Source organism: Nannobrachium achirus, assembly GCF_963921795.1.
Source record: "Nannobrachium achirus genome assembly, chromosome: 11".
In the NCBI taxonomy this organism is placed as follows: domain Eukaryota; kingdom Metazoa; phylum Chordata; class Actinopteri; order Myctophiformes; family Myctophidae; genus Nannobrachium; species Nannobrachium achirus.
In genome coordinates, this window is record NC_137820.1 from 45,891,939 (window position 1) to 45,917,767 (window position 25,829).

Below are 25,829 nucleotides of genomic sequence, written 5' to 3' on the forward strand. Positions count from 1 at the left end.
GAGAATCATTCTACTGATCGCTGACAGAAAGATGAGAGGATGAAATGTCCCTTCAAATACAAACACACAAACATGACAATTATACAGCATAACGGACAAGCTGACTAGCTGACTAAAGTGCAAAATTATATAAATCTATAGATCTTTTAGACACTGTCAAACTCAGCAGTTTAAAGGGTCAGGCTTATCAATGTACAACAATTATTTTCAAAAGCAGAGATTTTGCATATTGCCCGATATCGCTATGCAGAAACACCATGGCAACAAGCGATACAGACAAGAAGAGGGGATTCCATCTCAATTGGAACAGGAACTAAACAGTCATCAATGTGGTAACAGGTACCCCTGAACTATTTCGTCTTGGATATGGCTTAGAAATCTGATCACAACTCATCAGATATCAATGACAATCAATAAGTCATATTGTGTAACTTTAAAATGGCAAAATTACATTGGCAGTAGGCACCAGAAATATATTTATTTATGTATTTTACAGTGAATAACTACAGTTTCTGACAACTTCTTGTTGCATTCCAAAATATCCTCTACAGCATTCCTTTGAGGTACTTCAATATAGACAAACGCTGTAATAACAATGGAGCTACAAGAGGCGTCACCAAAAAGACCACTAAAATGAATGTTACACACATCTATCATGGCTGCCAACAGTGGGGTAACCTCAGCTTGGTGACGAGAAGTTGTACTGTTGTCACTGTAAAGGAAGAGGAACCAGAACGTCCACATAGCTGACCGGGAGGAAGCCCGACTGGCCGCCCAGCATACCCTCATACCAGTTAGAATCAATCTTATTGGTCAGGATGATGATGTCACCCTCTTTAAAGCCCAGCTCGCGCTCGCTGAACGGCTGGAAAGTGTAGAGCGCCCGGCAACAAGGCTGGTCAAATATCACTTCACTCTCCTCTGGATGAGTCGCACAGAGACAGACAGTGGAGAGACAAACACAGAGACACACAGCGAAAAGAGGCACAAAGACAGAAAGTTAATCTGCTCTTCTGGGCAGCATATTGATCTTAACCGCTAAGTTTCATAAAAATCCATCCATTCCTTCATTGTTAATGATGTTATTATTCTAAACCAATAGACCTTGACCATGATTATAACCTTGATGACTTTTGAACTTTTTTTAAAGGAACGCTCCTCTCTTAGGGACAGCCTACAGATTATTTTAATTATTAAGTTTCATGAAAGGTTATTTTGCCATCAAACAGATGAGGAGAAAATAGAGATAATGATACACTGCTATTAATATTTCACTCAGTCACCTGGTGATGTGTGCATTTTGATTGACAGCTCTTGGTAGACTGGGTTCTTGGTTGTGGGCTCTGGAGTGGACTGAGCTCTTTTGGACTGGTATTGTCTGCGGGGTTGGTTACTGGCAGCAGTCAGCCTGCAGACACACAGACACACAGACTGCTCAGCAACTGTTTCTTACTCTCTTTAACCACACAAACACTAGCGCCTCTATTCTGGGGTAAACATTTGGGAAAGAAATAGCAGATCTACAAGCTCACAATGCTGTGAGCTTGTAGTTCAGCTAATATATGGTGGAGATTTAAAATATATGGTGGAGACTAAAAGGTAAAAGGGGAGGGTGGGAATCGGAAGGTTCAATCCCTGGCTCCCCCTAGCTGGGTCACTGTCGAAGTATCCTTGAGCAAGACACTGAACCCATAACTTCTCCCGATGAGCAGGTTAGTGACTTGCATGGTTTCCTCTGCCATCAGTGTGTGTGTGGGTGAATGTAATGCATATTGTAAAGCACTCTGGGGAAAAGCACTATATAAATGCACCATTTACCATCTAGTACTACTGGTTTTCTATCCTACTGTAGGATGTCTATCCTACTATTAGCTCTAGTACTGCTGGTTTCCATCCTACTAGGACCCCCATTATATATCGTGAAAGTATATTTATGGTATGACATGATATGATATCATGTTGTATTATGCATTTGGACCTGGCCTTTAGAATGAGTATATTACTACAATACATAATATCGTGTAGTGCTACCTGTATTATTACAGTTCTTGTTGTGTGTATTACAGTGTACTAGAGTTAGAGTGTGTGTCTGAACCTGGTCTGTAGGCGGCACTGTAGCTCTGCTAGAATATGAAGAGAATGACGATGAAACTCCAGAAAGGAACCAATCAGAGCAGAGAGCTGACTGACCTGTTGTACCTGGATCACACACACGCACACACGTATGCAAGCACGCACACACGCACGCGCACACGCACACACACACACACACACACACACACACACACACACACACACACACACACACAGATGGATGCTTGGTTGAAAACATGTTGAAGACACAAAAGTATTGCTACAATTGTAACACTGCTAATATTACAATTATTACTACTTCAACTAATAATAATATTGTTACAGGGAAACTTAATTCGGTCCATTATATCTCCCCTTTAATAACACCGATTGTTATTGTATTTTATATATTCTTTTAACGTTAATTAGTCACCTTTACAACAAGTTACAGCTTATAAGCATTTGGCATTCATGGAATGAGCAACACAGCCAAACGTGTGGGTAGCACCCCAAAACATTTTGCCAAAATGGCCTGCAATACTGTTCTGTTGGTATTCACCTTTGTTGCTTAGTGCATTGAATGATTGCACTCTCCCATAGTAATAAGGAAAAGATAAAACAACACATACTATTGACCATTACACTTTAATCATTTTACACTCAGTGTCAGGGAAGCCCAAAACGAGAGTGAATGCCTGCAGAACAGGATTCCAGGCCATTTGGGCAATTTGTTTGGGGGCGTTACTCACATGTTTATCTGTGCTGCTAATTCCACGAATGCCTGAATCTTACAAGCTGTACCTAGTTGTAAAGGTGACTAATCAACAATAAAAATGATATAAAACACAATACCAGTTGGTATTATTAAAGGTGAGACCAAAGTTAAGTTTCCGAACTTTTTGTGGGTAGATTATAAATTGGCTATAAATTTACTGGAGACCACCAGGGGTCCAACTGGAACCACTCTTAGTTAAATTGAGGATTTGCAGATTGGGCTCCCAGAGCAAATTGGGGTTGGTGGTCTAATGCCTATCAAGCTGGGGTTCCAGTTTGGGGGTTAAAAAGGTTGGGGGCGATGCTGGCCTAGCGGTTAAGGCGCATACCACATACAGTATAGGCTCTAATGCAGTCAGTGAGTTGTGGGTTCAAGTCCCGAGCCCAACGACCTTTGCTGCGTGTCATTCCCCACAGATATAAAAATCAAACCTCGGTTCGAAGTGGAGCGGTGTGTGTGTGTGTGTGTGTGTGTGTGTGTGTGTGTGTGTGTGTGTGTGTGTGTGTGTGTGTGTGTGTGTGTGTGTGTTTGTGCCTGCACAACAGCGCCCCTCCTTTAACTTGTGTGGCCACTCAAGGTATTGCCATGCTACGGACATACCCAGCCAGCCAGCCAGCCAGCCAGCCACATAGCCAGCCAGCCACAGACATACCTGTCGATTGGGAGCGCTTTCACCGCTCCAAAAAGCTAGGTGCCTCATTCACCGCTGCAGTTCATTGCAGCAACGTGAAGCTTGTGCCCCAGAACCGAAGGAGGTGTCTACCTTACTATGTCTATGTCATTCCCCCTCTTTCTCTCCCTGTTTCCTGTCTCTCTCTCTCTACTGTGTACTATTACAAAAAAACATATCTTAAAAAAAAAGCTAAAGATTAATGCAAAGGTTTTAGCATTTACAGACCAGTAAGGGTCCATTTGAACCCTTGTTGTCCCTGAACCTGACATTGAAAACCGGCGCAGTGAATGGTGTCAGTCACGTTTTGAACTCACGTCATTTTGGAGCAGAGTGAACATGCTCCTCTCAGCCAGGTCCTTGGAGGTGGTGAACTTCTCCCAGGCCACCTTGTCCTCCTCCTCTGTTTTTCTCCTCCTCTCTGCCTCATCCTGCTCCTCTCTCCTCCTTCTCCTTATACGGTAGTCCAGGTCCAGGCGGCGTCCCTCCAACTTCCTCAGGTGGTACTGAACAACCAAACAGGACACAGTTCAGGACACACCGAACACCAATCAGGACACGGTCCATATCTGCTTAGCTTCTCATGACAGACGTTGGCTCCCTCAATTTTCAAATGCTTCCGCCTACCTTATACTGTATGTACGTACCTACGGTAGGCTTTGACTCATTTGGTTTCCAGTATGAGAGTATATTAGCGGGGCAGATAAATGCATTTTTGCACTAAAATACTTCAGAAGTGGAAAGAAACCTAAAACTTTTCACAAGTACTCCTTAGGGGTTGTTCCTATGATAAAACACATTAGACACTGAAAAATCAAAATGGCTGCCATGTTTCCAAGATGGCTGCCTCTGAACCGTACACCAGCCAGTTAATGTCCGATTTTCATAATATTAGAGTTGTTTTCTAGGTTTTAAAACATCCTGAGTTCATTTATTACACTTTTAAAGCAGCCAGAATAACCTTTCTGACTTTTGGTTGGGGTCTTTCCTCACCTGGGACCCCCCAGACAGACCCTGAGCCTATCTCAGTAATCGCATTGCTCCTGCTCCAGAGCAATGTTAAATTAGATCATAACTGAAGCATTAAAGTTGTTGTAACTGGGCTCTGAAAGCAAAAATGAGTAGTAGCAAATACCCAGGGGTCTTCCACAGGGGGTCCGGTACCCCTAGGGGGTCCTCAGAGTTACTACAGGGGGCCTGCCGAATCTTGATGGGGAAGTTCTTTTCTTTTTTTTAAACTGTTTTTATTAGTATTCTCAGTATTATTTATTACATTTTTGTGTTAGACAGACAGGTTCACAGGTGTTACTGCAGGGATTGCAAGAATTAAGGTATTGCAACTTCTCACTTTGGGCGCACAGTCTAACATGTCCATTTATTGCACTGCACTCACACTGACAACACAACACACACACACACACACACACACACACACACACACACACACACACACACACACACACCTCTTTGTTATCGTCACCCCAAAACCTGCACCCTATCCTCTTAAAGAGCTCACAGTCAATTGTACCCAAAGAAATTCACTACTATACATGTCCTCCCTAATAGTGTTGACAGTTTCCACTATAGCATTTGCAGGGAGGAGAGTGCAAGGCAGGTTATTGTTTGAGCAGCTGCACCGTCCCTTGTAACCTGCTTTGCAGCCAAATTTGATGAGCTCAAGTACTGCCTTTGCAGCAGGGAGGGCAAGAAACCTGACTGGACATACCCTCCACTCTCTGAATTCCATCTATTTTTTTCAATTGATGGAAGCTCAGGGCAATTTGTCAGGTATGACAAAGTAGGCATCATAATAGGATACCTTCATCAAGGGACATGATTTTGAGGAAGTGCAAACACATGAAGAGGCTGATACCCCGATTCCTTATCAAGTCCTTGCCTGCGGTACAAAAATTGGATGTTACAAATGTCAAGGGTTCCTTTGCGTACATAGTTTTTCAGGTGCTGACTGGGGAAGAACATTTGTTGGAATCACCAAAAAGACATGGGTCAATGCCTACTTGATGATGATGATGATGACCAAGCCATTAACCGCTTCAAGGACCTTGGCAAGGTCATTGGCAATTCCTCCTGAGCTTATAAATGGTGAGCTTCCATCAACATTGCAGTCGGAACATTTTGCATGCCATGTTTACAGTTCAAAAGGTCCAACAACCCTGGGATTACTCAGATGGGAACTATTTCTGTCAAAGAACTTGGAGGGTGAAATGCTACCTCCAACTCGTGCTGCACTGCTACCACATTACCTCCGCGCCAACTCTGTCACAATGCAGGATAAATCATACGTGACCATACCATACCCTGTGCTTCCACCAATCGAAGAAAATAGATGGAATTCAGAGAGTGGAGGGTATGTCCAGTCAGGTTTCTTGCCCTCCCTGCTGCAAAGGCAGTACTTGAGCTCATCAAATGTGTCTGCAAAGCAGGTTGTAAGGGACGGTGCAGCTGCCCAAATAACTTGCCTTTCACTCTATGCTATGGTGTCAACACTATTAGGTTGGACATTGAAGATGATGATGATGAAGACGAATATATCCTGCATGTCTGAAATTACTGTATTGTAGTGAATCTCTTTGGGCATAATTGACCATGGGCTCTAATAAGGTGAGGGTTTTGGGGTGACAATAACAAAGAGGTGTGTGTGTGTGTGTGTGTGTGTGTGTGTGTGTGTGTGTGTGTGTGTGTGTGTGTGTGTGTGTGTGTGTGTGTGTGTGTGGTCAGTGTGAGTGCAGTGCAATAAATGGAAATGTTGTTCTGTGCCCAAAGTGAAAAGTTGCAATACCTTCATTATTGCAATCCCTGCAGTAACAGCTGTCAACCATAACTGTTTAACACAAAAAAAAACATTATAAATAATACTGAGAATACTAATAAACCATCAAAGTACAATACATAAAACCAGGATACATAAAAACATTCAAAGTTTCAAAAAAAAATTGAGATTTGGCAGGCCCCCTGTAGTAGCTCTGAGGATCCCCCCAGGGGTCCCGGACCCCCCGTGGAAGACCTCTGTTATTTGCTACTAGTCATTTTTTTATTTCAGAGCATATTTCAGATCTAATTTAACATTGTTCTGGAGCAGGAGCAATGCGATTACTGAGATAGGCTCAGGGTCTGTCTGGGACCCCCAGGTGAGGAAAGACCCCAACCAAAAGTCAGAAAGGTTATTCTGGCTGCTTTAAAAGTGTAATAAATGAACTCAGGATGTTTTAAAACCTACAAAACAACTCTAATATTATGAAAATTCGATATTAATTGGCTGGCGTCCTGTAAAACATATCCGAAAAGGCGGCCATCTTTAAAACTGGCGGCCATTTTGAAAATTAAGTGTCTAATGTGATTTTTCTAAAGAATGACCCAAGAGGTACACTCTGTAAAATTTTGGTGCTTCTTTCCAGAACTGAAGTATTGTTCTCCTTAACTGCCCCGCTATATGTCAAAAATACATTTTCGTGAACACTGCCATGATTGGTCTAATGCCCTTCCAGTCTGAAGAGCAGCTGACAGCTTCCTGTTCTCAACTTTTACGGGGCAGAATAAAAGACTCTCTAATAGCATTTGAAGATTGTGGAAGAGATAGTCTGGCTTGAGACTCATATCTGCTCTCCCCTGTAGCAATCTTCTGTGTAGAGATACAGTTTCAGTTCCAGTTTATACAACCAGCAAGCAGCACTGTACCCTGCTACCGAACCTGTTACAGTCTTTTATGACTGTTGTGAGCGCCAGTCAGTTGTATGATCACCACTTAAATCTGTACAGCTTGTATAACTTGAATTACTATAGCAGACATTGGTTAGTCAAACACTCACCCCTATCTCCCGGAGCTCGTTGTCATGGAGACAATGCAGAGGGTCGATGAAGTTTTGTTTGACACAGATGTCCAGACCTTCCCTGAAACACGACATTTGCTTCAGAGCCACACCCACTTCTGACAGCGCCCCACCTACACACACACGCATAGGTTGAGAGATAGAGACGTCACAGAATGAGAGACATATGGACAGGGTGAGAGATATAGACATCACAGAATTAGTATTTCGACACGGGTGAATGTTAACCTGGTAAAATGCTAACCTGCCGACGCTGGTGAGTAGCTAACCTGCCGATGCTGGTGAATGTTATCCTCTATGCCTAAACCTAACCCAAACCCTAACCTCAGACAGTAAACCTGACGCTGGTGAGTAGCTAACCTGCCGACACTGGTGACCCTCTCGTAGACGAAATAATGGTACGTAAAAATAGCAAGATTTCACCATGAGAGACATAAGGACAGGGTGAGAGATAAGAGAGGTGAATGAACAGTATGATGTTCAGTCATTTTTCTATTGATTCCCTATCCCTTCCAATTCCAATGGCAGCGGAAAAGTTACCCTAGTAATCAATAAAGTTTCCCCAGGACTATAATGTGTTGCCCTGTTGGGCAACCACACTAACTAGAAAGATGCAATTGGAAATTGCAAGTGTGGTTGCCGTGATGCAAATTTCGCAAATGGATTTTGTCTTACCATTTGAATTTTCCCCATTCAAGTTAATGGGGAAAATGTATTCACTAATAAATTGCCCTGCAAGGGCAACCACACTAATGAGGTTAATAACATACCAAAAGCAGAGCCTGGGCCAAGCTGCTTGCTGTAGTATACCATACAATCTCCCAGCATGCCCTCTGGCTGTGGGTACCCCTGGGACCTTTCCTGCCCACCCATCCTGGACAAGGTGGAGAGCATGCTCAGTTTGGCCCTGTGAGCTGGGGCAGAGAGAGATAAATAATTACAAGCTGCATTAATAGTTCATGTACAAACACTGGCTACCGCTTTTTAATCCATACTGTACTACTAAAACTGAGAGCCAACTTACCACTAAGAGCAATAAAATGCAATACTACTACACTGTAGTGTATTATGTATGTAGTATAGTTGTAGTCAGTGGTGGAAAAAGTACTCAAATATATTACTTAAGTAAAAGTATCAATACTGCAATGTAGAAATACTCTGGTACAAGTGAGTAAAATAACTAAAGTATTGCTATCAAAATGTACTTAAAGTACCAAGTAATCATTATGCAGATGTATAAAAATCTTTAAAAAGATTATGTGGTTAATGTTGGTTTTGTAGTAATAATCTAAATCTACAAAGTAACTAGTAACTACAGTTTTCAAATATGTAGCAGAGTAAAAATATAAGATTTGCCTCTTAGATGTAGTGGAATATAATTCATAAATGGTACTTAAGTACAGTACTTGAGTAAATGTTACACCACTGGTTGTAGTACAGTATAGTATCAATAATGCATAGACAGTACAGTATGAGAAAGTACCTGGGTTTGGCTGAAGGTAATCTGTAGTTCTGGACATCAACTCTAGAACCAGCCTCTGGATCACAGCTACCTTCTGGTGGTCATAACAATGATTGAGAGAAGAGCGAGAGAGAGAAAGGTTGTTTGTAAATGTTCTGCATTTCTATAACACGTTTATCCAAAGCGCTTTACAATGTGCAGTACATTCACCCATTCAACTATTCACACACCGGTGGTGGTGGCAGCAATGTATGGTACATTGTGAACAGTTAAGGGCCGTTTATAGTTCCGTACGTTTGATTTTGTGTACGTTTTGGGTGAGAGAGCACATGCGTTAATTATGTCGGAATGCATAGTTCCTCTACGTTATGTGTGGGACGACCCGCCCGTCCGCTCCAATTCTGCTCCCGTTGGGACCGCGCGCCTGTTTTGCAGCTCGCAGCACACAAGAGCAGAGCTGCAGAACAGAGCGATTCGAAACGCAAGTGAGACGGATTTTGTCTGAATGAACCACACACACTGAGTAGCCCCCATCTCTCGAATCTGGTGATTAATCAATAACCAACAGGATTTAATATTTTCCTTCTTATTAAAAGGACAATGTCTACATAAAAAGGAAACTGTGATGGGGTCTTTTTCATCATATTAGGCTAGACTCCATCGAGGCTCACTGCCATTTGACTTTACCATGGGCTCTTGATGAGAATGCCGTTCACGGCACGCCACGGAGGTATGGTTGATATTTACAGACATTGAAGAACAACATCTTTCCACTCTTTTTGCACACTACTGCCCCCGTTGACAAAAGTTCGCCATGAGTAGTTTGTTTTAATCAATTTTAATACGTCGGGTTGGGTGTTGTCCGTTAGCCTACGGACAGGGAGAAAGAACGGACACCAAACGGACCAAACTGAAGAAATCTGTGGTCCTTATGTATTACTATGCATGGTACTTTAGGAGTTCATTGTGATGCTCATGGACACAACGCCAGGAAGAGAGTCAGGGATCAAACCATGAACATTCTGGTTCCCAAAACGACTGCTCTCCCTGTGCAGGTAGTGGCTGAACTATAGGAACAAGCTGTTAAGCAAGACAAACCCAAACATGACAAAGGGAATTGTACTGCAGTTTACTTTGAACTCCAATGTGTGTGATGACTGACAGGAAATACAAATACATAAACATAACTGATGTCCCATACAGTGTTTTAGTAGTGACTGCACTAGTGTGTTACCTTCTCCATTGTAAGGAAGTCTTCATCTAGTTTAGTCCCCTCTGCTCCGATCAACCTCTCATTGAATAGCTGAGAGAGGAGCAGGGATGGAGAAAGGGAGAGAGACCGAGAGAGAGAGAGAGAGAGAGAGAGAGAGAGAGAGAGAGAGAGAAAGAGAGAGACATTTGCATTATTTATATTGTAAAAAGCGTGAGGCAGAAAAAAATGATCTTTTACGTAAAATCCTCCTGCTCTCTGGCTGAAAGAGTTAATGAGAGGATTAAAGACATACATTAAATAATGTAACAAACAGCACGGCCATCTGAACGATGAAGATGGTGATTTTAGATAAACCTCTTATATCGTGGTCGTTAGTTTGTTTGTATGGTACATTGTGCCCTGTTTATATTTGATTTCCAATACATTACATACAATATCAAATCCCCTCCACTGTATGTGTATAATACCGTTTTAATTTCGTAACTACTTTTCTATAACAACTTCTCTCTCAGTCATCAATATCATAAGCCTCTAATATCCATTCCCTTCAAAGTTTCCCATCAAAAACTGAAATTACACCGAAATGAGACTGGCCTCTTTTTCCAACTTCTATCTTGACTGACTGACTGACTGACTGACTGACTGACTGACTGACTGACTGACTGACTGACTGACTGACTGACTGACTGACTGACTGACTGACAGACTGACAGACTGACTGACTGACTGACTGACTGACTGACTGACTGACTGACTGACAGACAGAGACCTGTCATCATCACTGAACATATCCACACACACAAGAAAAAACTAAACGAAAACAACTCCATCAAATAACTTCCATCTCTTCTAACTTCTAATCGTCTAACCTTCTAAGTGGGTTCCAGTTTTATTTGGCCTGGGGACAATGACCAAACGTCCTCTATATCTAAAGTACCAAGCACCTGGCTCTTTGCCAGGCTGAAAAAGAAAACAACACACCACCTCGGCCACCCTGTGTTACACCCATTATGGTAACCTATCCATTTCTGTGACTCCAGAGGTCTGGTGCGTCTCTTACTTTTCCTCATCTCTCTAAGCCTTTTTATAGCTGTCCGACCCCCATTTTATTGTATTCTTAATTATTATCTCAAAACCGTTTTACTTTTACTACTATAATTATTTTAGATATTTGTATAGATAACAAAATATATAAAGACCCGGACGAGTGTTCTTGTATTCCTACATAGTATGCTGTACTTTCAAGCAAGGATCTAGAGTAGACCAGAGCTTGACCAGAGCTAAGCTGGAGTGTAGGGGCACACTACACAACTGCTTTCACCTCTGCCCATACAGAGCAAAATCTGTCATACAAACTCTACTCCCCCTCATCCAGTCATCCCCATCAGTCCTGATGCCTGCACTGCTGCACCCCCCAAGACTGACACAGCCCTGGGTAGGTAACGGCATCTAGGCGAGCAGGCCTGGAAGAGATCTGCACAGGACTCCAAGGAGTGCACTTTTCTAGTTTTCTTCGCCAGGCCGAAAGGCATCCGAAAGGCATGGCCGAGATGTTTTACACCCTGTCCGTCCATCCAGGGGCGGCCTTAGCTATGTTTCACCAGTTTCAATTGAAACGCGCCTCAGCCACCAGGGGGCCTCCAAGAGCTAGCCGCAAGCCTTGTTCAACTTGCAACTTGTCACTGCACATTCCTCTGTTGCCAAGGCACACTTTTTTTGTCACTCAATATTGCTAATGAAACAATAGGATCATTATTTAATGTCCTCATCCAGACATCTGTCACATCAAAACTTGACTATTGTAACTCTCTCCTCACTGGTCTCCCGGCATGTGCACTTAAACCTCTCCAACTGATCCAAAATGCCGCGGCACGACTGGTCTTCAACCAGCCAGAATTCTCACATGTCTCCCCCCTTCTCCGCTCCCTCCACTGGCTCCCGGTTGCGGCCCGCACTGAATACAAAACACTGCATGCTGACCTTCAAAGCAGCCAAAGGTACGGCTCCTCCATACCTCCAAAACCTGATCAACCCCTACAACCCCACCCGTTCGCTCAGATCAGCCAACACAGGGATGCTGGCAGAACCCTAGCTAAAAACCCCAGGACAAAAATCCACTCGTCCTAGACAATTCGCCCTCCTGGCCCCCAAACTGTGGAATAAACTCCCTGTCGCACTTAGAACTATACAGACTCACTCCCTAGCTTCCGCCGTGGACTGAAGAAACACATGGTTTAATGCTTCATAATCAAAACCCATAGCACTACTGTAACACTCATTGACCATACAGCATACATGAAGCTACTTAGCATTTTTTTAGGTTTTAGAAACGTTTTTTACTGATTAGGTGCATGGTCTACCTATGTTGTTTTTCTAAATTGATATTCCTATGCATTTGTTAAATTGTTGTTGATGTACTGACATATTATCTTGCTTATTATAGTGATGTATTACCTGCTTATTGTAAGTCGCTTTGGATTAAAAGAGTCTGCTAAATGCCTAAACAGTAAACTGTAATTACCAAGTGGAAGTTGTAACTCAGGTAAAGTAATGAGTTTAACTCGTCAAGTTCACCTGATAGAGTTACTGACATAACACTTTTTAATAATCATATAGCCTTGTTAATATAACGCCATTTAGGTCAATGCTATAACATTATGTAATGATATAATAATAATATATAAATTCATGGGTTGCATTTGTAGTCCTAAGTAACACAGGTTTTTCAATTTGTCTGATTGGCATAGAATAATGTTCTACGCCCATCAGTAGGCCTACTCCTGTGTTGGTCCTCAACACAAGTGGGTCTGTCTGCAGACCAAAGATTAGGGGGCGGATTGTGGGGGGGATGCTATTGGATAGTATGAGAATGAATCAATCCGCCCCCTGAATCAATCCGCCCCCTGGAATCTCAATCCACCCCCTATGACGTTGCACGGACGGGGCGGAAATGAGCCCAGGGGGTCCCCGGACCCCCAAGAGAACCAGGGACCCTCGGCCTCGGCCGAGGGACCACCCACGGACCCCCTGGAGCCCGAAAAAAAAAAAATCCATAGCGGATACCCAAGCTCGCCAAACGCTTTAGGCTCCTATTCTACCGCCCTTTGGGCCTCGCGCTCGAGCCTGGTACCGTTGGAACCGGCTCGCCGCCCCGCACACGATGGTGCCATCGCGGACCCCCGCGGACCCCCAGGGCCGACGCCAGGCCCCGAAAACCGGGCCTGGCGACCTCCAGGGACCACCGGAGGTCCCTGGCGGGCCTCCGAGCACCGCCGCCCGGGGACCACCACCAGGGACCCCCGTGGACCCCCAGGGCCGGCCCCAGGCCCCAAAAACCGGCCTGGGGACCACTTTTTCTTCTAAGTCCAGCTGGACTTAGAAGAAAAAACGGCTTGTCGTTTTTTCTTCTAAGTCCAGCTGGACTCGTCCGTGCAACGTCATAGGGGGTGGATTGAGATTCCAGGGGGCGGATTGATTCATTCTCATACTATCCAATAGCATCCCCCCCACAATCCGCCCCCTAATCTGTGGTCTGCAGACAGACCCGTCTCCCTCAACATGGCTGGTGTAGGACTACAAATGCAACCCATGAATAGCAGCCAGTCATTGACAAACTGGTTGTTAACTTCTGTGTGCGATTGTTGCACGGCTACTGTGGTCTCGGTATTTTTTTTTAAATGTCATCGGCCAAAATTGGGACACGAGGGTTAGGGTGTTAATAGCTCAGCCGAATCAGCACTGCTGTGTTGGACAGCGCCTTACAGGGCGGGGCTCCAGGAAGGGAAATCACCCGCCCCCCCTTCCAGATCACACTTTTTCTCTTTAGTTTCGCTGACAAAACCAAGACAAAACCAGTGAAAAGAAATGTGACTTCATTGTTTAACGTGGCATACTGTCAATGTGTTTACAATAATCTTGGGTAAACTGACATCAAATGAATGCTGAAAAATGTACTAAAACAAAAATACAACTTTTAAATCCTGGCCTATAAAGTCACCTAAAAAACTGTAAAATGTCGTCATTATCTTAACTTCGGCCATAACAATAATAGTCATGTGAGCCCCGGGCCACTACCTTAAACAAACTGAAACGCCAACAACAACAACAATACCTCATATTACGGTGCTCGAAGGGTCACCAAATTCTGTGTTACCTGACTTGCTTTGTGGAACTGTTTCCTTATCCCAGACACAGACATCGTTGACAGCGACGACACATAAACAAATGACAGACCGTTATTATCGGACAACTGATCCCACGGTTAGTGTGCCTCCATCCCTCCATCGATCCCTGGAATCCATCCAAGCATCCATCTGATCTCCTCCGTCAGTCTGTCGCAATGAATCATAGCACTAAATCAGCTGGAACTGCCATCAACCAATGAGGTCTGAGCATTGTCAAATCATTTAGATCCCATCACCAAGAAGGACGGAGGCGAGTTGATTGGCTAGTTGGTTGTCAGGGAGATAGCAACTAAAACACAGAGAAATGAGTTTTAAATACAGAACTTTGCGTGAGACGGCGTCAGGCTATGGTGCAAACCTGTATATGCTAACATAAATAGTTTGCTCAAACTATAATCACGGTCTGACTGACCATGTGACTGACAACCAACTAGCCAATTATAGCGCGAACATTACTTCTTCTGGCTATGGGATCTAAAATCTACCTCTTCGAGCATCTTGGCTCCACTTGAGATTGGTTAAGCAGCAGCGTCCCACAGAGGCACATTAAAGTGTTGACCTTGTATTCTGCTGCACGTGCTCTTAACTGAACAAACAGCCCTAGAGACATCCACATAATTCCCATAATAATACTCATACTGTAGGCTACTTTCATAACTGTGCTGTCTTTTTGAAAAAAATAAATAAAAAAATGATTTAAATGTCTGTCCCACCAAAAGTATAGAACAGCATTAATTGCAAGATGTATTTTAGTAACATCAATTTACACACGTGAAACACAATAGGAATTAAGGGAGTGTCTAGAATCCTGAAAAGTATTTATTTGTATTTAATTTCAAATGCATGTGCAGGTTCTTATGTTACTTATGTTAATTCTCACTTTATGAACTTATATACAAATGCATTGGACATGTAAAAAAAAGACTAGTAAGTTACTAGTCATCAAGATACTAATATACAGTAGACTGAAATAATTAAAGCTAGTCATGTTAGCACGTTTGGAATTATAACAACTGAAACCAATAATATATCAGTATTCCTGCAGGCCACATTAAGTGAAGTGTGGCCCCCAGGCCGCCAGTTGCCCATGTATGCTCTATGTGGTGCTAAAGCCTCTATCAGAGTCCAGGGTGAAGAGCTATTCACTTCACCGCGGTGTAGTTTTTTTTTAACCCTAACCCGAAAACAGGATGGCGGCAGGCAGTATCATACAACAAGTTCTAAAGTTTATTATTACACACATAGTGAAGACAGTGGACACATGACGTGATCCTAAAGATATGAGACATGGTAAAGAACAGAATGAGTGGGAACACAACATGCATCTCATATCATTGTGCACAGATGATGTCAGTCTATCTGTATAGCTGATTGCCATGGCATCAATCAAGTGTATCCGTTTGTGCTTACTCAGATGAGAGTGATTCAGCACATAATTATGTACTGTGTCAAGCAGATACTTTTATCTCAGTCCTATAATCTTATAATCAAAACAATGGGTGAATGTATATGTATATTGTAGAGCGCTTTGGATAAAGGTGCTATAAATGCACCATTACCATAACACATTAAAACCGGAAAATTATGTGTCATTTAAGATTTCTTTGGCAATTCAAAAAATAGCAGCTCATAGCGTGTCACTTCATGAGGCACTATGAGCTTGTATGAGCTCTGCTATTTCTTTTTTTTATCTTGAAAATGTGTGCAAATCTTTGAATGCATATATTTTTTAAAGCAAACTCAAATCGTTGCTTTTGAGATGTCCAAGACCAAATACATATAATTTTGGAGGTCCTTGACATGAAAAGGTTTGAGCACCTCTGATGATAGCAACATCCCTGTCCCTATCATTCATAGAAATATATAAAGTGACTGAGTATGAAAATACAATGGTGTTGAAAATAAATGTTCTCTTATCAGTTGAGAAGACAGGTTGAATAATGTTTCTCTAGAGAGGTGAGGAGTAGTAGGTGAATGTTGGAGTAGTAGGTGAATGTTGGAGTAGGAGGTGAATGTTGGAGAAGGAGGTGAATGTTGAAGTAGTTGGTGGTAAGTTTCTATAGACAGGTGGAGTAGGGGGTGTATGTTTCTATAGACAGGTGGAGTAGGGGGTGTATGTTTCTATAGACAGGTGGAGTAGGGGGTGTATGTTTCTACAGAGACAGGTGTAGGAGGTGCATGCTGTCATTCAGTCTCCTTCTGCTCCTGGTATTTGAGGAGGAGTCCAGCCGCTGCTGTCTTGTTGTGTCTCCGTGCCTCCTGCAGAGGACTGTTGCCCCACCTGAACCATAAAACAAACACACCCAATGAAAGTTAGTTTGGAAATAAAATGAAATAATACTTTTTTTTTAAGATTTTTTTTCTTTGCTTTTTGCCTTTATTGAAAGATTTGGATCGGGAGTTGAACCCATTAGCAGCATAGATGCCCGGACCCCAACCATAGCTGTCCGGGCCAAATAATAATTTATAACACTGCTTCTCAATGTCAGGCCCGGGGACCTGTCCATTTGTACTCTCTCAGAGTTAAATAAAGATCTATAACATGATCTGTTGTCCTGTGAGGGCTGACCTGTCCTTGAGGGCGTGGTTAGCTCCAGTGTTCTCCACCAGAAAGCTGATGACCTCTGTATGACCCTGAGCGGCGGCCACATGGAGAGCTGACCTTCCGTCGTAGTCCACCGCATTCACTTCCCCTCCAGACAGGAAGTATCTGCATGAAAACAAGAGGGAGAAGAAAATAATCAGACAATTATTACATTCTCGCCTGATCACGATTATAGATCATCAAAATTATTTAGCATAATCATCATTCATGTGTAGTATAAATTCTGAGATTATCTGAGCCATTTTCGACCTGGCGTCCCTATTTTGGGAATGTCATGAATTTTTGAAAATGTTTGAATTGTGGTTCAAATAAACCTAAAATATAATGGAACCATCATCTATGATTCAGTGGTGGTGTTGGTGGTAATGATGATGATGATGATGATGATGATGATGATGATGATGATTTTCATTATGGTTATTGCGACAGTAGGTTGTATTTAGTATGAAAACCTGCATATCATGTGCATGCGTGCGTCACGCCTCATGTCACGCTCCATATATGGCCAAGATCCCTGATGTCATCAATATTAAGCCCATATCTGGGAATGCCCATATATGGACATATTGTTTCTGTCTCATGATAACCAGTGTGGTTGTCGCGACGCGAGTCACACTTGCAAATTAGTTCCGTCCTTGTCCCTGAACCTATACGTAGAACCTATATGTAGATCCCTGAAGTCATCAATATTAATCCATATCTGGGAATGCCCATATATGGACATATTGTGTCAGTCTCTGTTGTTTCAGCACAACCTCAGCCTTTAGGGCTTCTTACCTGCGTAAGGACTGTAGATCTCCTCTAAAGGCAGCCAATAGAATATTCATTATCTGGTAACCCTGGAAAACAGAGGACAGAGGACGTTATACAGGTCAAAACAGTAGCCATATTGACATAAATGTTACGGTAATGATGGTTATTATTATTACATCCTGTACAAGTGTTACCAATGATACAAATTAAGGCTTTGTTCCATTTAGTGTAGCAGGGCATTGACCCTTGAGCCAGCATGCAGAATAGCAGCACCCTGACTCTGACCACAATGGAACACTGTCAGTCGGTCAGTCAGTTTATATTGTGTGTCCAGACCTCAGATTCAGTCTTCCACTGTCTGTAGGCCAGTAGTTGTCTGAATGGAGTCCTGATATCAAAGCAATGCAGTTGAAACGTGGACACCAGCTCCTATAGGAAACAACACAGAACAACATAACTCCAGATGGATTTACACATGTACACATACTCCCCCATAGGGATACAATAGTAGTACAATAGCAATACACTGACATATTAGCTTGAATCAGCAGACATAATATCAGAAGTATTTGACCCTATGACAGACTCTGATCAAAAGGTGTAGGCTGAGGTGGAGGAGGCAGCTAAGCAGCAGTGGATCCAAGGCCTCGGATCAAAGACAAGCAGAGCTATAGTGAATGCAAGCCGCAATTAAAGGAGCCTCCCTATTGAGCGAGAGCTCTGATTGGATAATGGCAGTGTGATGTAATGATCAGCAGATCTGTGAATGAGGAATAGGATCTGACTGACAGCTGATTACAGCTGAGGCAGACGAGACTCAAGTGTCCTGCATAAACTAACGCTATGCTTCATTTTGAGGAGAGCAGGTGCACTTGTAGAGGATTCCGTAAGTCAAAATAAAAGCATACCGTATTCCAGGGATTTAATTTTTTTTCCAGCAGTTTGTTGAAGTTTCTACAAAGTCACACCATGATAGGCAAGGAATATGTAAATTCAAGCATTTTAGTAGTCAAAAGTTTCAAGCATGTCCCTGACATAAATAGCACATTAAAATTCAAGCACATCCAAGTTTTCCTATAGCAGCTGTACCAACCGTGCTTTATTACAAAGGTATGAAGCAGAAACAGAGATGTGTGGTTCTCTTCTAACACTTCCAACAATCTGTAATATAAACTAGTGGTTCTCAACGTCCAGTGCCAGCACCACCAGGGGGTCTAAATAATCGACCCTTACATAGCCGATCTACGAGCGAGGCATTGTGAGTTAGTAGATCGTATATTTTCACAATATTTATCTGTGGAACTGAGTCAAACTAAATTGAATGTCTCAACTCTTACATTCTACAGTGCTTATTAGGGTGGGGGTCCCCACTTCAAATGTGATTATTTTGGGGGGTGACGGCCTGAATAAGTGGAGAACCACTGATATAAACCACAGGATCCCTTGTATGTTACTGTCTGTCTGTGGTGATGATGTGATGTTACCTGGCAGAAGTGCACAGCCCTCCAGGGGTTTCTGTGAGCATCGAGCTGGGGAGAGGAACAAAACAGACCCAGGACCCCAGGAACAACAGCCAACAGGACCCCATGCTGACTGGATACTGCTGGAACAGATGTCTGGAGGACCAACACACACTGGGTATATTATCTTACCATAGAGTACTGGATAAGATATTGTAGTTTAGCTTAGCTCACAGCTGATCAACAAGGCCTTTTTTTTATTTGGGCTCCAGGAAACAGAACAGACATTCATATGAGTTGGGAAGCTTGTATGCACAAGGGATTTGCTTTGGCTGTTGCAACTTGGAACAGTTAAAGGATCATACCTGTGGTCTGGCAAGTTTAGCCCAAGTAATCGTTGGCGAGACTTGAAAATGTATTGGGTTAGAATAGATAATCCAACAATCGCAAAACATTTTTTTTTTTTGGGTCAAGGTTAGGTTGCGTATAGGCCATTTTAAAAGATTGATTGATTTGAATAGTCAATGTTTATATACAATATATGCCCTAAGCTATGACAATGGCGTGTATTGATGGTGGCATGCGCACACATCAGTCTAACCTTATAGTGGAACATTCTGGAGTAATCCTTCATTCCTGCCACCTGCATCATGGACAGCATGCTCCTTGTTGCCCCCGGTGACAGCACCTGGTCACCTGACAGAGGGCAGAGGCCCCCATTAGCCAACGATGCAGCCAGGGCTGCTCCTGATTCACAGCTCAACTCAGTGGAGGCACACTGGAGGACAGACGGAGTCACACATTAGATCATAGGTTCTTAAACGTTTTTTGTGTCAAAATTGATAATTATGTATTTGGAAAGTTTTGCGCCAGGGAAGAATAGTTGTCAAGATTCTTCAAAAAGGTTCAGAATAGCTAAACATGGTGGACAATACCTGCAGAAGCAGGTCCAGCGTTGCGTTGATGTCAGCAGCCTCTGGGAAACACTACAGCACAGACAGAAAGTCAGCTTGACGGACAGGATGTGGACAAATTTCACACTTCCTGCACTTACATGTTTGCTTTTTTCACACAACAACACAGTCGGTAGTACAGATGAGAGGGAGTCAAAGTAGGAGAGAGACAGTAGGAAAGCTGAAAAGAAGACGTTCTAGGAGAGACAAACAGATGAAAGCTGAGAGAGTCAAAGTAGCCTACACGTACAGAAGGAGGGAAATATAGAGGGAGATAGCATAGGAGAGACAGACAGTATGGAGACAGAGAGGGAGACAGCCTAGGAGAGACAGATATTAGGGAAGCTGAGAGGGAGATGGTATGACACATGCAGTAGGAAAGCTGAGAGGGAGACATGTCTAGGAGAGACAGACAGTAGGAAAGCTGAGAGGGCGACAAGGTAGAACAAGAGACATAAAGCTGAGAGGGACTGAAGAGACAGACAGTAAGAAAGCAGAGAAAGGGAGAGAATGTAGACAAAAGAGAGGAGGCTTTGGTGCGATGATCTTAGACCTGTTAAATTAAGTACATGTGGGTCTAAAACCAGTAACAGATGGAACACCATCAGATACAATGAAACAGGCACTAGGTTTTAAACAAAGCAGCTTGGTAACAAAGTGGAGTCCAGGGAACCAAGTTTACCTGCTTCTCCTGGAGGTAGAAGGACAGAGCATGGAGTCTGACACTGTCCTTCCTGTTGTCCTGGTAGCTGACATGATGAAAACAGGTCAGTTAGTATAGTACCACTAAATACACTACTAGCCTATACAACTTCTGTTCTGTGTTCTGTGTTCTGTAATGTAATATTCATACAGTATATGTATGTCAGTGCAAACTGTAATTAATATAATTTCAGTCACTGTCTAAAATATTTTGTTCTTTACTATTTCTTATTGTTATTGTTATTATGTTGTTATTATAATTTTCATTTCAACTGCGTCTGGTTGCTACTGTGTGAACACAGCAAACTACCAAGACCAATTTGTTTTATATGTGAATGTTCTCAGCCAATAATGTATTTATATTTGTGATTTGTGTGATAGTGATACCTGCTACAGTTTAAGTTGGCGTGTTCTTTATTACAGAGTCGTCGAATCATGTTCAGCACCTGAAACCCAAACATATGTGATTCCACTTTCCTTGGTGTGTCCTTCTTTTCATCTGAACAGTAAATGTTTTGTCCACTGGGTGGCGCAGGGGTATAATTCATGCCCACTGCTGTGGGGAGTGGGGTTAGATTCCTCTATGGTACCTCTGGCTTGGCCGGTTGCTCCAACAAACCTACAGTAACTGGCCATGTTTGTGGGTGGGAGGCCAACAGGGGAGGGTGATCTCGGTCGTTACACTAGCAACTTCTACAGGTTGGTCAGGGAGTGGATATAGGGGTCCTGGCAAGTTCTTCAGCATGCATTACATCCTAACAGTGGAAAGAATGCAGCTGCCGACTCCTTCGAAGGAGAGGTGGTTCTACACCGTTCCCTGAATACACAATAGGGGTTGGCACTTGGCAGTGACAATCAGGGACTAAACAAACATGTGGGGAATTGACTAAATTACTAAATTGAGTAGTAGATGGGAAAAAATTTAATGAAATAAAAATAAACAGTTGGAAAAAAGTCTGTAGACTGCGAGGAGTGGAATTGGAGCAGGTTATTGCCAAAGTTCACTCCCTTGCGGTTTTGTTTCAATTGGGGTACTTTTTTTAACTCATATAACAGAATGACAGACAAATAAAACACAGTATAATGCAGAAAAAGAAGAAAAACTTACTGACTCATATTTCTCCTCTTCTTCTGTACACAGCCTCCCAGACATCTAGGGAGGAAATTACATCACAGTATCAGGAAATGGATGGCTGAATATTGTTGTTAAGGTGAGTTAGTGACCTGTAGTAAAGACATTGGGTGGGTTAGTAGTACCCTACAGTTAGGTGTGGTTCAGAGGGTTACGAGCAGGTACTGTGGTGTTTAGGTGAGTTTATTACCTGTAATAAAGATGTTGTAACAATGGCTCCAGTCTCAATGAGAGGACTGTGAGGCACACCTGAAACATAAAATATATCAGAATAGAATAGAATAGAATAGAATATTTATGGTTATCACTTAAACCATAAATCAATAGTTTCTGCTATTTGACTCTAGAGGAGACCTAGAGGAGTAAATTAGGTTGTGGATGTGGGGGGAGGGGCAGGTGTCTCTACTTTGGGCAGATTTAGAAAAGGTTTCAAAATTGTAATTGTAAAATATTTGAGCACTCGGAAATCAGCTATTATATTGCTATTTGTCTTATGATTAAGTATATATAGGGCTTTAGTTTTTAAGGGTTGGGGTTAGAGTTTAGTTTAGTTTAGTTAATTTGATAAGCAAAAACCTTTGAAGCAGATCAAGGATAAACACAAACAAGTCCATAGACTTATTTCTATAGTGATCCTCTCACACGCAACAACTAATAATTCTGCCAAACATAACCAGAGTGGTTATGGTTTATGTCTGCATGCGTGTTTGTTTGTGTGTGTGTGTGTGTGTGTGTGTGTGTGTGTGTGTGTGTGTGTGTGTGTGTGTGTGTGTGTGTGTGTGTGTGTGTGTGTGTGTGTGTGTGTGTGTGTGTGTGTGCGTGCGTGTGTGTGTGTGTGTGTGTGAGTGAGTGTACCTGTGCTGGTCAGGGTGAAAGGTGAGGTGTATTTAGAGTACTCCTCCAGTCCCACATATCTGTGGACGTATTCTGGCCCCAGCTGGTCTACAGAGAGACCATACAATAGAGGCCAGGACGCCTCACCCAGGACCACCGACCCTGAACAGTCACCTAGAGACAGCCTGGACAGACACGCACACACACACACACACACACACACACACACACACACACACACACACACACACACACACACACACACACACACACACACACACACACACACACAGTAACAGACAGATATTGATTGATTGATTGATTGATTGATTGATTGATTGATTGATTGATTGATTGATTGATTGGCAAAAATGCATATACATAAAACATACAGTATATTTTTACATACTGTATCTGTCAAAAGTGATCCTTCAAGTGTACGTACAATAATACAGACATTCATACACAACAGCTAAAAAACAAACAAACACATGCACATTGAATCTCATGAACTCAAATGTAAGATGGTATAGCAGTGGTTCCCAAACCTTTTAGCTCAAGACCCAAAAGAGAAATCTGACGTTTGCCCGAAACCCAAACTAGTGAAAACAGCAGATCTACAAGCTCACAACCCTTCGTGCGACGCTCTGAGCTTTTAAATCAGCTATTTTCACTACTTCTTAAACATTTGCGTTCTAATTTATGGAATGTATTAGATTTGTCTTTACTGAGAAAATCATTGAATTGTTTTTGTGAATGTTTGATTAAAAACAAAATGTAGGACACAAGAAATTTCAGGGATCCGTTCAAATGTCTCTGCGACCCACAAATGGGTACCGACCCGGTGCATGGGAACCAGTGGTATACAGAGTAGTTGTTACCTCTGTCCATCCACAGTGCAGATGGAGACAGCCCACCTGCTGTCCTCTCCACCCTGCTCCTTGTCCTGTTGGGACAAATGCATGCAGTAGTATGCACTATCTATGCAGTAATACAGAGATACTCAAACTTCTGGACCTGTGGGCCACATTACAAAAATGGCAAGGGGCCACGGGCTAGTTGATAAAATGAAAAAGTAAAATAAAATAAAATAAAATAAAACTATCTACTTAAAACAGATTACCCAGACTGTTTAGCTACCAAATGGCTAATGATGCAGTTGTACATCTCTCTTTCATTTGATTTGCATTAGGCCTACAATGTTGTTTTGGGTATGCTAATTAGCTGGGCAGAGCCACTGGTAAAAATAAATAAATCAGCGAAGGTCTGCCATTTCAATGGCCGCTTTAAATATGTTTTCTCTGGAATGGAAGGTCCAATCTGCTCAGTTTAAAGTGTGTTGGATGCAAGACTTCGAGGACATTAAGCTGGTGGGCCAGTCAAAATTGCGGAGTTTGAGTATCACTGCAGTATTACATACAGAGAGACCGGGCCGTGAACACCCATGTACCACAAAAGTATGTGTGGACTCACCTGAACAGTCGACAACTGTTTGCATTTAGTGAACAGTTTCTGAGTCTCCTCGCTGAAGGTGGAGAAATCTGGAACGACAAAGCGTCCCTGCAGAGCCTTCAGGATGAGGGACACGAACCCAGTCACACACCTACAACATGTAGCACAAACCCACAACTGTACTGTAAAGCAAAGTGTTTTGGTGAAGGAATGAATGGATAAATAAGCCATTGATTTGTTGTTATTGTTGTCGTGAAATCTGACCTGAGGAAGGTGGAACGGTCCACTGTTCCAGCGCTGTCCTGCAGCTTCCTCATGTGAACAAAACAGTCTCTGATACGTGGATCGGACCTCTGTATTCCTGAACTCCACACAGCCTGACATACACACACACACACACACACACACACACACACACACACACACACACACACACACACACACACACACACACGCATACTTAAAACGAAGATGAACTTTGGTAGTATCTTGGGTTGTATACCATTACCTACCTGGTCATGATATAAGTAAAAAAAAATAACATCATCTGTTGCTTATATGATCTGATAAATAAACTGCAAGAAGCATTTCCAATCACTACCATTGTATGACAAAATAAATATCTTTTAGCACATAAACATCTGCAAACAAAATTAATTAAAAACTAGTCCTGGTATGTATTTTTGAGAAAGTGTGTGTAGTAAAGCTGAGAAGGAGTTTAGGAGATACAGACAGTAGGAAAGCTTTAATGTCTGACTGTACCTCATGCTGTTTACATTTCTGGGAAAAAAAATATATTAATTCAATCAATCAAAAAGGGAGACAGTGTAGGAGAGATAGACAGTATACTCTCTCTCCTAAACTGTCCCCCTCTCAGCTGTATATATAAAGCTTTGTATATAAAGCTTTATATAGAGCTTTAGCTTTATATAAAGCTGAGAGGGTGACAGTTTAGGAGAGAGAGAGAGAGAGAGAGAGAGAGAGAGAGAGAGAGAGAGACAGACAGACAGACAGACAGACAGTAAGAAAGTTGAAAGAGGGAGACATGAAGTCTTGCATGGAAGAGACTACATGAACAATGTTCTTTTAAATTCATAAAATAGCTTTAAATTAATACAATTAATATATCAGATCATGAAATACCTCAAAGAACTGGTTGGTGTTCAGTCTGCCATCTGAAGCAAAGCTGTCAAACAACATGTCAGCTGCCCTACACACACACACACACACACACACACACACACACACACACACACACACACACACACACACACACACACACACACACACACACACACATACACATACACACACACACACACACAGCAATGATTAATAATATTAAGACTGCCACAGGGAGTAGTAAGGTGTACTAAGGTGTGTTAAGGTGTAGTAAACTGGAGTAAGCAGTAATACGTTGTAGTAAACTGTATGTTGTACTAAAGTGTAGCAAAACGTTAGTGGACCTACGCTCGTCGTTTGGTCAGACCAGGCTGGGTCTCAGTGGTTCTGTTCAGCTGACTCCAAGTCTGGGGGGTGGAGGTACTGGATCGATCCGGATCCGACTGTGGCAGGGGCGGCTTCAGAGCCCCATTACCTACTAACACAGGGTGTGTGTGTACGTGTGCGTGTGTGTGTGTGTGTGTGTGTGTGTGTGTGTGTGTGTGTGTGTGTGTGTGAGTGTGTGTGTGTGTGTGTGTGTGTGTGTGTGTG

The 25,829-nt window shown here is 42.6% G+C and overlaps 2 protein-coding genes across 2 annotated transcripts in view; both read right to left on the reverse strand.

The window, feature by feature from the left end:
* Positions 1-709: 709 nt before the first annotated feature.
* Positions 710-14,239, reverse strand: sh3gl3b (SH3-domain GRB2-like 3b; the record flags this gene model as incomplete). The annotated part of the gene is made up of 9 exons (XM_080737112.1): positions 710-921; positions 1,284-1,408; positions 2,096-2,199; positions 3,836-4,024; positions 7,346-7,479; positions 8,137-8,280; positions 8,850-8,922; positions 10,063-10,131; positions 14,195-14,239. The coding sequence occupies 9 exons, from the start codon at positions 14,237-14,239 to the stop codon at positions 710-712; spliced, it is 1,095 nt and encodes a 364-aa protein (XP_080593238.1).
* Positions 14,240-16,409: 2,170 nt separating this feature from the next.
* Positions 16,410-25,829, reverse strand: part of glsl (glutaminase like) — a gene marked incomplete at both ends in the record, with an annotated part of 15,229 nt that continues 5,809 nt past the window's right edge. The window contains 17 exons of the mRNA XM_080737113.1: positions 16,410-16,506; positions 16,795-16,935; positions 17,608-17,669; positions 17,920-18,012; positions 19,068-19,199; positions 19,645-19,821; positions 19,979-20,029; positions 20,679-20,745; positions 21,086-21,144; positions 21,807-21,851; positions 22,021-22,079; positions 22,686-22,849; positions 23,546-23,610; positions 24,138-24,267; positions 24,381-24,493; positions 25,260-25,326; positions 25,587-25,716. Coding sequence (XP_080593239.1) covers positions 16,410-16,506; positions 16,795-16,935; positions 17,608-17,669; positions 17,920-18,012; positions 19,068-19,199; positions 19,645-19,821; positions 19,979-20,029; positions 20,679-20,745; positions 21,086-21,144; positions 21,807-21,851; positions 22,021-22,079; positions 22,686-22,849; positions 23,546-23,610; positions 24,138-24,267; positions 24,381-24,493; positions 25,260-25,326; positions 25,587-25,716 — 1,652 coding nt within the window. The remainder of the gene's footprint in view (positions 16,507-16,794; positions 16,936-17,607; positions 17,670-17,919; positions 18,013-19,067; positions 19,200-19,644; positions 19,822-19,978; positions 20,030-20,678; positions 20,746-21,085; positions 21,145-21,806; positions 21,852-22,020; positions 22,080-22,685; positions 22,850-23,545; positions 23,611-24,137; positions 24,268-24,380; positions 24,494-25,259; positions 25,327-25,586; positions 25,717-25,829) is intronic.